This window comes from Haliaeetus leucocephalus, unplaced genomic scaffold, assembly GCF_000737465.1.
Source record: "Haliaeetus leucocephalus isolate CR32 unplaced genomic scaffold, Haliaeetus_leucocephalus-4.0 Scaffold526, whole genome shotgun sequence".
Classification (NCBI taxonomy): domain Eukaryota; kingdom Metazoa; phylum Chordata; class Aves; order Accipitriformes; family Accipitridae; genus Haliaeetus; species Haliaeetus leucocephalus.
The window spans coordinates 816,809-833,861 of NW_010972962.1; the positions used below are offsets into that span (position 1 = coordinate 816,809).

Sequence of the window (17,053 nt, forward strand, 5' to 3'; positions counted from 1 at the left end):
TGCTCAGTCTGCGAGCCCCACAGTTTTACAGTATTTCTCTGCTTATTTACCATTGACCTTCACTGTTAAGATACAAAGATTGTCTTCTACACCAGAGACAAAAATTGTAATTAAATTTATAGATTAAGCAAAAAAGTTCTTAAGACTGCTTCATCTGACTGTTTGGGTCAGGTCAGTATTAATTTAAAAAACTCAGTAATACTATACCGGCAGTCATGACTGCAGACAAGCATGCAAGTAGAAGACCAGTCCAAGTGCAAGATGCCGGTTAGCGCTGTGCAGTTTACATTCATCCCCACCTCGTACAAGGACTTGAGGAGTCTGCCTGCATTGGTCTTGCAGATTTTAATCATCATTCAAAGAGGAGAATGCTGCATAGTATGAAACAAGAAAATGAGCTGACATACAGGGTTGAAAGCAGTTTTCAATGCAGTGAAAAATTTGTTATCGTACAAATGCTATGCTAGTTACAGGTGTAAAAACCCAAGCATCTCAGCTTGGTGAACAGCTGTTTGAGTAACAAATAAATTGATTCTATTGCTGAAAATGTATTCAAAGACCCATACCTCAAACGTAGTATGTGGTTAAACCTGTCAGAGTTACTGATTGCTCCTTGTAGCGTTGTCTGCCAGCACCTTGATATTTACGAATGTGTCAGTATTTCTGTTGTAAATCATCTTCTCTGGGATTTGTAACTTTGTTGTGAGAAGTGGCTCTGGGCTAATACATAGAATTAGGAGGTCTTAGCCTGAGAAGGAAAAATATTTTAACTTTCCAAAATAGTTAGTTCATCTGGTTTTCCTTTTCTCTGGTAAGCATATTTTCAATTGTTATCTAGTAGCTCTAAAAGTGGTTTGGCTTTTTACCTAAAATGTTGAAAAAAAAAATAATTTTTTTTTATAAACCTTTCCTGATGTATAGCAAATAATCTGCCATAAAATATTTTTTTTTATACACAAGTGGGGTGGTTTTTTTGGTTTTTTTGTTTGGTTTGGTTTTGGTTGGGTTTTTGTTCTTGTTTTTATAACTGCCTAAGTGTGAAGATCTGCCTCAGTCAGGTAAATGAGGCAGTGTTTTACACTGGTTAGCATCAAGGTAATGCTGGGTCTGTTCAGGGCACTACATAATTTATAGTGTGTAAATCTGTGTGTTAGTGCTTTAAAAATAATTTCATTATGTGTCGTCATGCAAATACACAAATATTTCTCTAAGATAGGGTTGGTAATCCAGTTATATATTGGGAAATAGATTTACATGACTACAGCTTTAGATAATTTGAAATTTCATATGGCATTTGAAAGCCATTTAACGTGCTGGATTTACTTTATAGTAGTTTGCAGCTTCTGAACTGAAAAACACAACATGAGTGAGGAAGAGTAACTTGAAATGAAGCCTGTCTTGATCTCATCACTAGCTGGCAACAGGCCTATCTGAGCTCCGCGTTATGTACAGTGTGTGGGCATAACTGCATCCTCTGGGGACAGCTTGACCACATCTTCAACAGTGATCAGTGTAGTAAGAGTCTGTTTAAGAACTTAGTTTTTGCCTGAGTGGAAAACAGTTGACAGAGGTCCTAAACAGCAGAGGCCTTTAGCTTTCGTCATGCAAAATGTCATTTGCATTCTTGCATTCGGGCTTTCTACCCTACTGTGTGTTGATTTGCAGCAGTGCAATGCCTTCTTAATGCATGTAGACACCTCCTCTGGTGCTGTTTTTCTTTCATCATGGGTCTGTCACCGAACCCAGGGAAGTCAGTCAGCTGCTTATTTGTACTTAAGCAAAATCAGAAACAAGGTCTAAAAAAAAAAAAAAAAAATTTTTTTCATCTGTATGATCCAGATGCAATGGCAAGAAAAATAGATGACATTTCGGTCAAAGCTTTATGTTTATGGGCATCAAGAAAGGACTTGGAAGCACCAAAGATTGTGTTTTGTCAGATTTGCTCTTATCAAACGGATGATTCTTGTGCACAATTTCGAACAAAAGTGGAAGAACAAAGAAGTAAAGGTTTCATTATGATCTCTTTTGTTTAAAGGGCAGTTCTGGCACAGACACTGCTGAGAATTTGGGCACTGACTGTATTTTTTTTTTTTTCCTTCTTACTCCCAGGTTACTGTAGGTGGAGAGGAGTGGCACTACATTGCTACCCAAGGGCCTCTGCCACACACATGCCATGACTTCTGGCAGATGGTGTGGGAACAGGGGGTGAATGTTATAGCCATGGTCACAGCTGAAGAGGTACGTTAAATCACAGAATACAGTTCTTTCTGATGTGAGCACATCTCCTCTTATCATCACTTTCCACTCCAGTAACCTGTTTTTTCTATCAACAACCCTTTTTCCTCTTACTCTGTTTGAACATATGGCTGTACTGCTGTAATACTATACGATGTAACTTTCTGATACTCTGGCAAGTACTAAAGCGAAACAAGCAGAACCCCCGCTTCCCTCTCCCCCTTCCCCCTGCTTCACTTCAGTTTGGCCAAACCAAAGAAAGATGTTTCCATTGGAATGTGAGAGCGTTGAACTGCTCCTGGTTAAAATGACACAGACTTCCAGCCCGTCCAGGGCCAGTTCTGCATACTGTCACCCTTATCAGCTGAAAAGAGACCAGAAGCTGTTGTTTCCGCAGAAGTGTCCGTGTAACAAAAAATCCCAAACAAAACCAACCTTTTTATTCTTATGCCAAGTGAAATAGTTATTTCTATTGTAATCCAAGAACTATGTGCTATGTTATAAAAACTGGCACACGTTGCTAACTAACACTGCATTCAGCTTTATGGCTGGTTGCTTTTAGCAAATACAGCACATCAAGTCACTGTCCAGTTCCCAAGGCTGACCAACAAGAGGTACTTAGATTCTCTTCAGCAACTTCTCCTTCCATTCAAATGAAAGGCTTCCCCAGGAGGAGAATATTTACTGAGGTGTTGTAGGCAGTAGCTGGCTTTCACCACAAGACAAGAGTTAGTTCTTCAAGCATTTTTACACTTAGAAATATTATATGGCTAAGAGTTTTAAGTTTTAATCTTCCTTACTCTATGGGATGCTCCTTACGCTTCCAGTAATTTGAAATAAGAATACTTGGCTTATCTGCAGACTTTATGCCCTTTGTAAAGAATTATAATTGCAGGAACTAATGGCTGGTTTTTTGTTTGTTCATTTGTTTGCTTTTAAGGAGGGAGGAAGAAGTAAAAGTCATCGTTATTGGCCTAAACTGGGCTCTAAGCACAGCTCAGCCACTTACGGGAAGTTCAAGGTGACAACTAAGTTCCGCACAGACTCTGGCTGCTATGCAACTACTGGTCTGAAGGTCAAGCATCTTCTCTCTGGACAGGAGAGGACAGTGTGGCATTTGCAGTATACTGACTGGCCAGACCATGGGTGTCCAGAAGAAGTCCAAGGCTTTTTATGTAAGATTTCTTTAACTTGCATGATAAAATACATCAAGGCAAAGGTTGCTCGCACTGGTTTCAGTTCACTGCACCTAGTTACAGCTGGGATTGATATTAAATGGTTATTGCTGTGGCATACAAAGGCCTCAACTAGGCTGTACTTTGCTGCAATTTGGAGAAAAAAGTGGAATTCAAGAGGTAGGAGCTAAGGTGATTGAGGATTTTGGTCCTGAAAGACCTGACATAACAGGAGGAAATATCAGAGGCAGCAGCAGTGCTAAAGGCTTAGGAAACTTCAAATAATAGGATACCTCTGCTGGCTGATCTGTCAGTATAAGTTATTGCCACTTCCCAGCTACCTAATGAGTGTAGGAGATACTAGGCTGCACACAAATGTGATTAGAGAGGTTTGGGTGAGGGAGGTTCAGATGTTCATGAAATATGGCACAACTCCTCGAGTTTCATAGGAGGCCCTTATTGCTGACACCCAGCATTTAGTAGTCCAGAGGCATTGGACTTGTTGCAAAAGAGCAGAGGGTTCCGTCACATAGGCAGTAAGTTTGAACTCACTGCCACTCTTCTAACCACATGTACCCAGGCAATGCTAAGGGCCTTCCCAATTAAATAGGGTCCTGGTTCCTGCCATTTCTGAAAATACAGCCGTTATATTCATCTGTAATGAGTTAATAACACTTCCTACTTCTTACCAAGTAATAAACACTACCATATTAAGTAATAGGAATTCAACCATTATTTAAATAAAGCCACATCTCTGGCACTACAGTAGAGTGTGGTGCAGAGATCTTTAAGTTACCACTGAAGGAGTCTGTACATGGTGTACTGATGCATTGGAGATGCCTGCCCTCTTAGTTCCTGAAAGCTTTGCAGCTGCAGCAGCATAGCTCTGTTGCAGCCAAGTTGTCCTCTCTCAGCAAAGTCCATTAGTTCCACTTGAGTCTTGACACAGCTACAGTCCTTTAGTGGTCTGCTCTCCTTTGCATGGTATAAGCTTGATGTAAATAACATGTCCTCCTTTTCCCAGTTCTGTCATCAGGACAGAAAATAAAAATGACATTTCAGCTTTGGCAAAGGAGTGCCATGGGATCTGTCTTTCAGGCGAAGCTATTGCCCAATTCCTCGTTTGTCTCATGCTTTGTTTCTCCTACCAACGCCTGTAGCTGTGGTTGGGCATGGCAGTAATTGGAACCTGATTGTCCCCATTTCCTCTGTCCTCCCATTGTTTGCCACCACGTACAGTCCCATTTCACTGTGTGCATTAAAATGCAGCTTTTCTGATGTTGGTAGGCCTCCAGCCACAGCCTGCCTGTCTCGAAAGGACTGCTCAGGCTGCAGTGCCATGACACCAAGAGTCAGGGCAGGAGAGTTTGACTCAGATCTCACTTCCCACTCCGACTGGTGGGAAGCTAAGTGTCTAAGAGTTATGCATCTGCATATATGTTTCTGGATGAGGTCCATCATCTTCATCACGCACCTAGACTATGCTGGAACAATGTTTAGAGGCCAGAGTCGGACTTGTAGTTTATGGTGTGTTTATCTAACCAGGTGAGCTTCCAGTATGTAAGGTTCTCTGTGCGGTTGGACAGTGGAATGCATTGAACAAAACTAGGAACCCACTGAACAGCCACTCAAGACAACTGTTCTTCAGTCATGCACTTTCTAGAAGTGGCTTCAGGGAAAACAAAGACAGTGAGCTCCCAGAAGGGCTCATAGCTATTGAGAAACAAACCCTGAGCAGAGAGGTGGGTGAGAATCTGTCTCACTCTAGAAGGGAGGGAGGGTGAAACAGGGCAGATGGATGCTTGCTTCCCATCCAATATTGGCTTTGACAGGCAGTAGTTTCAATGGAACTTAGCTGTTGTTTTGATCCCAGCCTGTTAATAGCAGGAGTTGCTCTAAGTAATGTCTAGAATTATCTGCTTAGGGTACCTGGAGATTTTCAGAGGGGAAACCAGAATTTAATTTTTTAAAATAACTATTTAATTTAAAGGAGCAGACTCCCAAGTAATAATTGACACTCAGCTGGCACTTGCTGGATTCAGTGCTGTTCGCTGCACCCTGGCCAAAATAATTAGTATGTTGTAAAAAATGTAAATTATTGACACTTTTACAAAGAATGACTTTTCCATATTCTTTTTTTCCCAGTTTTTACATTTAGACATAGAGATGTTTGCAACCTTGCCTGCATTTTATCTTGCAGCTTACTTGGAGGAGATACAGTCAGTGCGTCGCCACACCAACAGTGTGTTGGACAGCAGCAACAACTGCAACCCTCCTATCGTGGTTCACTGCAGCGCAGGGGTAGGGAGGACTGGAGTGGTTATCCTAACAGAACTGATGATTGGGTGCTTGGAGCATAATGAAGTAAGTCGCCTTCTTTCTCAAGACAAACCCTGAGCTCGTTCCTTGACTAACTAGCTACATTTCTGAGGTTAAAATTAAAAGGCATTTAAGTGCTTTCTTTCTGTTACCTTTGTGAGACAAGGGCCTTAAGTGCAACAGGCAGAGATTTCCCATGGCAGGTTACTTGTAGTTTTCTGTTGAGTTGATATTATGCATTTTTATTGGTATTATTTTAATACATTCCAAATTAGGGTTTTCTCTCTGTTAAGAATTTAGTCTAATTCATACCTGTGTTTAATTAACAGTCTCAAGACAGCGTGTTCACAAGGACTATCTGAGAGAGGCTAGAAAATAATGTCACCTTCCTTGCTCTTTGAACTAAAGTTTTCTGCTCTCTGAATTCACTCATTGGACTCCCTCCTCTCTCTTGTATTGTCTCTAATCTCATCTGGAACAAAATTTTATCTTAAGAAAAAGGTGTGTGTATGTTGGGGAATAGGGCTTTAGGATCTGCAGCCAATATTACAAGACTAGTAATACAGTCCGGAGTTAAGAATAAGAGCACCAGCAGAGTAACCATGTGTAGCAACTTGCTTTTCATCTGTGTCCTGTGTCACTGGGGAACTGTCCGGGAAGAACATCACATCTTGAATAACAATGGGACACACAGTTTCAACAGGACAGCTATTGAAACTGGGGATTTCTGTTGCCAAAGAAACTGCTCAAAGACCAAAACCTTTTGTAGAGATAAGAATGCAGCAAGAGTGACAAGTAGACATATATCATGTGCCCCTCCCATTAATCATCCACTGGATGAGTTGCTTGAAATTCTGGGAAGACTGGATGTACGCACCTGAAATGCTCACCTACTTTCTATGTTACCATAGAGGAGTTATAGATTGGAGCCTTTCTGTGCAAGGCACAATGCAAAGTGCAGCTTTCTGGTTTATTAAAAAATGTGAATTCTAAAGCAGGCAGGTACCAGTGCACTTTCCTCTTCATCACTATTTTTAAAAAAGTTGATGCAAGAAGTAATTTTTTTGTTCGCTACTGTGTTATCCCCCTCCAGCAGCTCATCATTCTGTGGTTACAAGATCACCTAGAAATCCTGGGCTCAGTTCACCTGAGATGAACCTCCTTCAACTCTGGTTGGGCCTCACTACAGGTGAAGCTGTCCTGTAGATCTGTGTCACAGTTTACACTTTTTTCCTTTCCTTTTTATTTGGGGGTGGGGGAGGAAGAGGAAGAAGGAGCTGGCCCAGACAGAAAGGACCCACAGTATGTGCTTTGGGAATCCCACAGCCTTCCTGTGCTGACTGCTGTTCAGGAACCGCTCCTGTGTGGGGCAACAGCTCTGACTCTTGAGCCTGCTTGACTTCTTTCCTTATGCAATGGCATCTGGAAGTGACTGCTGCTGGTGTTCACACAGCAGCCATGAAATTTCTGCATGCCAGAAGGAAATCTGGGTAGTTACAAGCGCCGTACCTGAATGGCTTGCGAGCATCAGTGTAGCTGTGTCTGCTTTATAGTAACCTGTATGCTAATAGAGTGCCAGGAACAAACACTAACAGTTGTGCAACATGTTCTGGCCACCTCAGTTTGTCTGCGGTTTAGAGAAGTCACCTGTTTGGCAAAGAGTAGCTGAGTAACAAGTGAAGATAAAGGCAGTACCTAACATCTGAGCATGGGGGTGAGCCTTGACATTCAGAAGAATTCTCATCAGCTTCACTAGGAGCTGATGGTAGTGCTCAAGAATAAGTGATTTCTCTGATGTCCCTTAATTAAAGCATTCTTTTGTCTTGATTAATGGTGAAAATCATCATTAATATTAAAGACAATTTTCCTTAAGGGCTTCATTGCTCTAGATTGTACTAAGTTAATATTTTTTGGTTTGTTAAAACCTAATTAAAAAAAAAGATTTAAAATCTTGACAGTATGTTTTCAGTTTGTGACAGATACTGCATTCAGCACAGAGAGGGTTCCTTTTCATGCAGCAGTTCTGCTGGTTTATTTTGAAGTAGGATTAATTCGGGGGTTTTTTCTGAAATAAAATGACTTGCTACTTAAAATGCTTTAGTCTTATGAATTGGTTATTTCCTCAGAAGTGTCCTAGTAAGTAGATGTATTAATGTTAACATTCTAGCAGTGAAGGAAAAAAGGGGAGGGAGGTTGAAAATCCTCACACAGACCATCTTGGAAAGTGTGCAGCAGTGCTGGAACTAAAACCAGAACTCTTGAGTCTGAGGTTTCAGGTTTAGGTAAAAAGCCATGTTTAATCAAATTCTGTACAGCTTCAGTCACTGTGGCTTCTAGGCGATTGCTGGTTGAGTCTAAAGCTGTCTATCTTATTGCAGGGATATAGTTTCAGTAACTTGCTGTATAGTAAGTAATATGTCACATCATTACATCCTTACTGCTGTAGACATGTAGAACAAGAAAGTAATTGAGATCCTGCTCTACCAACTTCTAGTTCAGACTTGGCACTGGGACGTTAACTCATGATTGCAGCTGCAGTGCATTTTCATAGGGGAGATCTTTTAGTTTGGGAGTCAGAAATGAGTAACATTTTTGTTTGTTCTTTTTGAAAATGCCACCTTAGCAAAGGATTACGTGTCTTTTTTTGACACGTACGTTGTGATGAAGGTGAGTTTGAAGATTCTGCTTACCTGGAGTAAAATGCTAAGTAGACTGCAGATAACAAGGTTGAATAGGCAGGATGAGTTTTTCTTTCATTTCTGAGATAAGTCAAAGCCTAATCCATTTTGAGGAGGTGCACAGATCACTGTGTGCCCAGTAAAAATCAACGCGCTGTCAAGCACTGAACTGCTGAGAGAGGAACGTAGCGTGCAGGTCGAAGCTGGCCTGTGTTTTTGTTGCAGTCGCTCAGGTGAGATCAGGTTGCGCATGACTCTGCTCAGCAAGGACCGCGTGGCTTTTGTAAGCATCCGAGTCTATGGAGAGGCTTTCTCTGAGTTAGCCGAGTTCACTGGAAAGAGCTTACATTTTCCTTTGCACCTGTTTGAAAATAATATGACATTACTTATCACAAATCTTTACGCTTGTTGACTCTCTAGAGATGTCCTTTTATAACAGCTTGTTGGGGTATGTGGCAGAATATTTAGCCTTGTTTTCAGAAAGTGATAGCCTATGAGTTAGGGCTTGTTTACATGCAATGGAGATTCAAAGTTTGATATATATGGACAGAAATGGATATGCAGCATGATTTTTATTTTAAACTTTCCAGAAAACTTCCAGTGTGCATGGAAGCACACTCTGTGCTCAGTTGCGCTTCCAAGGGCTAGCAGCAATCTTAATTTGTTTCTCTGTCCGTTTGCCCAGGCATTGCGCTTGTAACATTTCTTATCTCAGACAAAAGACTTGCTAAGTTCCTTTTTGTGTTTTTGGAGTGGCAAACTAGCATTGCAAAATGCAGTTTGTGTTGCCTGATAGAGTAACTGTTTTTCAGTTTTATATCTTGAACTGCTTAAGGGCTTCCTCAAAAAAAGTATGTATCTTAGTGCTTGCATTTACTGCTGCCGTAGAAAATTTGTATCCCTCATCTTGGGTCATATTACACGCTCTTTGAATTTCAGCCTGGCAGGCTGAGCTTTATGGCTCAATGACTTCTGAATAGCTCCTTATGTACCTGTTGTAACAGATAAAACACAATAACATCATAGGTTTTTTGCTCCCTAAATGCTGGAGATACGATGGTAACACCTAATGAAATTTGCAGTGATTTCTAACGCTTTACCTCATGGGCCTGTGTTTCACGCAACTCATTTGGTTTTTAATTCGGACCATTATAGGGTACCTGTGCCCCAGTGTGCTCGATGGGGTGAGGGATGTACTTTCACAGTGGATCTCCTGATCCGTCCCCACTTACTGTGCTTTAGTTCCTGTTGCAGAGCATTTTCAGGGCACAGGAGTGAATTTCTTTTGTTTGAAACTAAGCTGGAAGATGCCTGCTTGGAGAACACCTAATGTGTCCCAGCTGCTAGTGGACATTCAGTAGACGGCAACAGACCAATGCTGGCTTGAAGCCTGCAAAACATGTACTGTGGATACTGGGTCCTCGTTTCACTTTACAGATGTATTTCTTCTGGAGCATTGTTTACTAGTGTAGACTTGGCTGTGGGTGGTCAGGTGTCAGAGTTTCTGGATCTTTTGGTGACAGGAGTTCCCTTCTCTTTCAGTGGAAGGATCAGTATATTTGCCTGCACTTTTAATTTTGTCCAAGGAACCTTTGTTCTTATGATCCTGATGTCTGCTTGCCATTTGAAAAATCTCTCAGATCCTCCCTCTATGAATAAGTTTGACCACGGATCAGAGCGCAGTATGCAAGTGGCCACAGGGCCTGTTGATGCACTCAGTGGTACAGTCTGACTGAGCTATATAATCTTGGCTGTTTAAGTTTTGTACTAGACCTTCCTGCTATAATCTAGCCTTTAACCTGAAATAATACGATATATTGGGTTTATTTTACTAAGATGAAAAATATGTATGTTGAAGCAGAAAAAACTCCAAAGAGAAGAAGCCTTTTATTACATGTTCAGCTGATGATCTGCTGAGAGGTAATCAGTGGTACACAACTGAAAGACAAGTTTTGGTCATCTTCCCATTTACATCCATCCAGAAATTCCTGTAAGCTTTAGTGGGGAAAGCATTGGATGCACAGTAACCTGTATATACTACTGTAGTACTCCTTGAAATGAAAGTTGGTGGAAAAAAAATTGTAGTATTTCACTAGAGTTGGTTATAATTCATTACATTATATAACTACAATAGTTCCCTGTGTCAGATAACTGATATTTGAGACAATGATTGTTTGATTTAAGGAACCGACATCCTTATGCCTTTTTTTTCCTTTCCTTTACAGAAAGTGGATGTTCCTGTGATGCTGAGACACCTGCGGGAGCAGAGAATGTTTATGATCCAGACCATAGCCCAGTACAAGTTTGTCTACCAAGTGCTCATCCAGTTCCTGCAAAACTCCAGACTTATTTAACCTTTTCAAACATCCCAGACTCAGCTTTGTGGATCTGGCCTCCACCTTACAGATGAACAAGGGGAACTGCCTTGACAACACTGTGTGCATATGTTGCACTTTTTAAAGTTGTCTGGAAAGTAAGGAATGATTGTTCTTTACTAGAGTCTCCCACGGATTATTTTATACAAGATATAATTTATTTTTTCTTGAAATAACTTGTGAATTACTTTAATAACTTGTAAAACTTATAGTGACCCTCAAATTGAACCACATTTGACATGACTGGTCTGCATTGTAACATGTCCATAAGGAAAGCAATCCTTTGTAAAGGTAGTTTACTGGCTTTTATTTTGCTACACAGCTTCTGAAGTTGGCAGTGGACTTTTTTCTCACATAAGAACATTTTGGACCCAGACATGTGGTTTCCATGGTAAAAACAAGACCTGCTAGATGTCAGCTACAGCTCTGTACGAGTGGAAGCTGAGGGAACACAGTCCTGGAGCAGGGAGACCTGAGCCTCTGCACCTGCAGCAGGGCACGTTACAGAGGGCTCAAACACAGGACGTTGTGAGGGCGGAGAGTTTTGGGTGCTAAACGGTTCAAATTCCACAAGAATTACAGCTTTAGGTTAGTCCTTGAAAAAAGCAATTTTGGATCTTTTAAATGAGGCCTTTGCTACTGTCTGCCATCCTTGAAGGGATTCATAAGGGTTGAAGCAGCAGCGCAGGGTGAAGTGCAGTGACCCAGAGCAGGCCGAAGTCAGTGAGTGGGTCTTTCCGGGAACTGTGGTGGGTTGAACAGCAGAGGAATTTCAACTAAATGCAGCTGAAAAAAAAATCAAATCAAGCACCTTCTCATGGATTACACTGTAAGTTTTATTGCCTTGAGGCTCACCTCCTGTAGAAAAGGAATCTCATTTAAGTTAGGCATCTCCGGTTGCCTTAGTTTCACATGTGAACTATTGTCTTCAGCACTGTAATCATTTTATTTCTAGTCCTTTGAACTTTGTCAGAATGATCAATATGGTCTTTCCTCCATTTCTGAGATCTTCAAATAGTGACCCTTGAGAGCTGTAGCTCAGAGTCTGCCTTGATTCTTCCCCCGTCACTGCCTTATGGTTTATGAACATATGGAGCAGTCTTCCTTTTGGTATCGGCAAACCTCACTTTGTTAGGGTGTTTTTTTGTATTAAGTTGCACAGATCATCCCTCTTCTCTGTCTGGTCACTTTGGATTTTGCTTCCTATTTATTATTACTATTTTATCCTGGTAGTGTTCAGGGATTCCAGTTAGGATCGGGAGGATGTCGTATAAATACATAAAGGAGAAACAGTCCTTGCCTGAAGTTTACAATCAGAACAGAAAAGGGAAACAAACCTCCTCCACTGCATAACTAGGGAATTAGGGCACAGATTCTTAACTGGCTCACCCTAGGCCAGCAATGAAATCTATGACAGAGCTAAGAAAAAAATCTACGTGTCCTCTAAGTATCTCAGCAGTTAGACCTGTCCTCCTCTCTCTTCCTCATCCTCTGTCCCTCAGCGTTGGCTAGCTGTTTTGCACAACTTTGTGCATATCCCGTTCTCCAAACTGTTTATTTCACTGGAGTAAATCGCGTTATGAATTACCTTACCGTGCACGCACTGCAGCATTTACTTACAGTTATTTAGAAGTGATAGTAACTGCACTTTTAAAAAAATTTTAAAAAAAAAGGCTTTAGCAAGTTGTGGTGTGACTCCTGCACTGTTATTTCTGGTGTAAGAGATGGAAAGTTCCTGCACTGCGGTTGCTCCCCTCCTCATGCTGACTCCTCTTTCCTGTTTCCACACACTGCCACCCTCCTGCGGGCAGTCCCACCCTGCTTCCACTCGGCAGTCCTGTCGGATCGCTAGAGAATGGATCAGGCTGGAGAGGAGCCTTGGAGGTCTCTGGTCCCAGCCCTGCTCACCCCACGGTCACATCCAGTTTCAGAAATCTCCAAGGGTGGAGATTTCGCAGCCTCTTGGAGCATGTGATTCAACACAGTTACTCTGTCGTGGTGAAATTATCTTTCTTGGTATCCTTTTCCCAGGTAAATTTAATCTTTTAGTCCCACCATTCCTTTTCCGTTGCATCCCCACTTCCGAACCCCTGGTCAATGTACAAAGGCCAAAGCCTACAAGCACTCTCAACTTCAGCACTAAAGGGACCTACACACCTACCTTTCCCTAAAATCAGTGGGAGCTTAAGCTAAGGCTCCGTACCGGAATGTTTCTTAAATGTATTTTAAACTGTGCTGTGTTGATTTGGTAATCTGCAATACAGGCCTAACAAGGTGATGAGGATTCTGGTGGAGATTTCTAGCTACCAACAAATGGTGAGTTATTTAGCTGTAATATCTTGACTATGTTCCTTTTAGGGATCAGTTGAGTTTTCAGTCAACTTCAGTTTTCCTCTAATTTCTTCTGCCAATGCCAACATATCTCTTGTTAAATTAGCAGCAACCATTTAAAGTCTTTTCAGCAGCATCTGCATGATAATTGCACAGAGATGCTTTATATCTGGGAAACAAGCCAAGGAATAAACCTTGAAGCAAATTGTATTAAATTAGTTATCTCATTATAACTTTTTGAATAATTTCCTAATGATGAATTAAGTTTGAACTCAGAGCTGTCAAGTCCCATTGCTCCACTTGGATGTGAGAAGTAGAAACTCAGGAGGGAAAAGAATCTCTTCCTATGTCTTATTATTCAGCTTTTCTTGGCTGAAATGTATACTTCTGTTTCTACAGTGAGCACAGGAAAGTTATTGCATAAGAGAACATAAAGAGCTGGTTTTGGAAGGAAGAAAATTAAGCAAATGTTCTTTATGCAAAGATGCATCATAGGTGTCTTAGAAAAATATTAATTACAAAATGGCACCAAAAATCCTTTCCAAATGAAGTCAGTGCCTATTAATGAGCCAAATAAGTGGCCATGTAGTAAACAGGCATTTCCAATTAACTCCTAACGTGGCTGGTATGGTAGGTAGAGGCCAATGTGACTCACTTTTTCCCCTTTCATTGTCAAAGAATGGTAATTTTAAACTTTTTCCTTTCATCTGACTTCAATGTATTTTTTCCTGCTAGATTTTATCTTGACTAGATCTGCAAATATCATAAGTGAAGTGGGCTGGTGCATGTCTTCAGAGGTTCCTTTCCACCCCAGCTTGCAACCAAACCTCAGCATGCCGATGTTTTATGATTGAAATGTGATACAGTTTTGTAGGGGAAAAACTGAACCTTCTGACTTGGAACCTGTTGTAGGTTTATCAGACCAAAATTGCTTGGGCAGTATTTCCTAACCTTTAGGGAGTGACAGGAAAATGCATTTTGCATCCAATTTTATTAGTCATAGCAGAAACGAACGCATGAGACTTAAAGCAACAGTACTGTTTAGTTTCTGTCCTGCAGACTTTAACAGCAGAGTCTGTAAGTAGAAAAGGAGGACAGTTTGGAGTTGCTGTATGTTGTGTTGCATGGGGGTTTTTTAACATCAAAGCATGACAGTGCATAAGTTCTACGAGACAAGTTTCATGCTTTTGGAGTAAAGTCTGGATGGAAAATACCACAAAGATGCATCAATGGTCAGTGAATGGAGCTGCACCTTAAAAAGTTTGACACAAGCAGTCTTCTGCCAAGGCACCCGCGTTGCAGTCTGGCACATTTAGCCTATGCTCCCTGACTCTTTCTAAGAGACAATTTGGAGTGGATGAGTAAGCCTGACTTGGGAATCCATTGTGTAGGTTTTCTTTTTTGTGTACTCTTCATCTGTATGTAACGCTTTTTTTTTTTTTTTCTTTAAACTCTTACCTCAATAATAGTATTGAGGTTGCTGGCATCAAATTTTTGGTTAAAGTTACGGTCTGAGCATTTCATGCCTAACATTGTCCCATCAGCGATGGGAGAGATGACAGCCGAGTTCTGACACTGTTCAGTGCTGTGGGCATCCTGTTTCTGTCCTCCACGGGCTGCACTTGGAAGATGGTGGACATCAGCTGCTCAGGTCCTACTTGTTTCAGCTCCTCCACAGGCCTGCTTTGGCACCTCTTGTCTCTGATTACCCGACGAAAGATGAAGCTTGTTCCCACAAACTTTCTCCTATATAGGTATATAGGGACCCTAAATGCTCAGCCTGACCGGAGATACCTTTTCCCTAACTAGTTTCAGCTGGCAGGAGACACATCTGTGGGTACTTATTCAACCTACTGCTAATGCAGTCCTTTATAAAAAGTATATTGAAGGACACTTCTGTTCCACTTAAATCAGTTGCCTCAGCTACAAATATTATTAAATATTTACATGATTTCAAGAGCTTTTTCTTTAAAATTACTTTCTTTTAAACAGGCAGAAATGCAAGCGGCAAAGCAGAGGTTGGAAAAGAATCAGTAAGTCTCAGTGCTTCAATAGAGATGGTCATTTTAAGCAAATACTTTATTTTTTGATCCAATACCTGCTGTGTCTGTGTAGCCCACAAGCAACTCTAAAATAGATGCTGATGGGCAATCTCATACTTGGCTATAGCACACAGACCTATGGGGAAAATTCAGCAGCTACTGACTGTGCTGCATTCTCAACAGCTGACTCCCCACCGGTCTCCTGGGAGGAGATGACAACTGAATTAGCTGTTGTCAGTCTCGCTAACAGTTTGTCAGCTGTGTGCTCAGAAAGTGGAAGCATCAGTATGGCTGATACCTCCTCCTGTAGCAGCTCTCGTGCATCACTGAGAGAGGTCAGAGTTAAATTTTGTTGCTTGTCTTTGTGGAAAAGAATGCTTTACAGCCAGAGAGCTAGGGTGGCACCCACTGCATGAACTAAAGGATGCATCATATTGAAGGAGCAAATACCAGAACTAACCTTGAAAGGGAAGCACTGCATGAAAACATCATTTGGCCACCTCTCAACAAAAAAGGATATAAATCTGCTGATGTATAGTCCAAGTCATATGGAGTTTGGAGATGGGTTTTAATGCCAACAAGAGAAAGGCTGCAAGTCCAAAATCCCAAAGGCAATTTTCTCCAGCTTGTTCTTAGCCTTCTAGAGAGGTTTTCTTGTATAATCTGGTGCTATGGGAACTACAGATGCCATCTGAGTCTTTAAAGAGGAGGATGACGTTATACATGCAGCTGCATGCAGCCTTGGCATGCCGGGGCTGTGATGTGAGGCAGGGAGCAGCTGGCTGCTTGGGTTGTTGCGCAAACAACAGAAGATGGGGGTCTTAAGCATAGATAAACTATTGTTAGATTGTGAAACAAAACCTTTAGTGCACAGGTCAAAAATAGCAGTGTTCATATAAATATTTAAAGTAAATAAATTTTGTGAGTGTTTTTAGAGTATCTTAGACTACACTTCTGTTGCTTCCTCTCAGCCGTTTTTTGGTTGGTGTTTCTTTGAAGTTTTGTTGCCTGTGCTTCATGTGCACCCTCACCGAGAGCTTCCTACACGCTACAACAGCAGGACTTTGCCTTTGGAGGGTGAACTGGAAGTCAGCGGTAAAATAGCAGCTTTCACTGAAGAATCCCAGTGCTATTTAACAGCAAGGGAAAGACTAATACTTCAGCTGATCCCTGAAATGAATACAGTGCTTAATATGTTTACTCTTCTAAATCACCTGGGTAAGGACTCAGTGATTTGGACATGCAGCTCCAGATATTTCAGGGGCAGTGTTCCCTGATTAGGCAGGCAGGAACAGAAGAGGAAGGCTTCCCGCAAACTAGTTCCATGGCAGGTTGGAGGTCACACCCTGTCTTGGACAGGGACTGGTAGTTGACACTTATGGAAGAAGTATGAATGCATCTGGAAGAGGGTGCTCAGCCCCTCTAGCGCACCTGGCACCCAGTCCTTTAGGGCCTTCCTGAGGCAAAAGTTCTATCCTGCTCACTGTGCTTAATAACTACTGATTGATCCATCTTCCATGAATCGCATTATCTTTTCTTTAGAACCCATTTATTCCTCTGGCCTTTGCAATGTCCAGTGTTGGTGAGTTCCACAACTTAATTATACATTACATCTATAAGAACTTCCTTTTTGTGTATGTTAAATAAAAGTATTTTCTTGCTGCTAGTTGGTCTTTAAAAGAAAACAATTCTTCAGTGCCAGAAACACTGTTAATAAGATGTTTATCCTATTGAGATTGCTCCATATGGAAAATATGTTTTCCTCATTAGTAAAGTACCTTTCTTTGGCTATTTTACAAAGGAAAAAAGTTTACACATGCAGATGACTGTAATATTCCCATATGTAATTGTGTGGGACAGGTGTTAAATGGAATAACATGTTTAAGTAAGTTTTATGT

The 17,053-nt window shown here is 41.3% G+C and overlaps 1 protein-coding gene across 1 annotated transcript in view; it reads left to right on the plus strand.

Moving 5' to 3' along the window:
- PTPN14 (protein tyrosine phosphatase, non-receptor type 14) overlaps positions 1-11,112 on the plus strand; it is a 72,869-nt gene extending 61,757 nt beyond the window's left edge. Inside the window, exons 15-18 of the mRNA XM_010576391.1 lie at positions 2,110-2,238; positions 3,176-3,410; positions 5,611-5,774; positions 10,633-11,112. Coding sequence (XP_010574693.1) covers positions 2,110-2,238; positions 3,176-3,410; positions 5,611-5,774; positions 10,633-10,761 — 657 coding nt within the window. The 3' untranslated portion in view covers positions 10,762-11,112. The remainder of the gene's footprint in view (positions 1-2,109; positions 2,239-3,175; positions 3,411-5,610; positions 5,775-10,632) is intronic.
- The last annotated feature ends 5,941 nt before the right edge of the window (positions 11,113-17,053 follow it).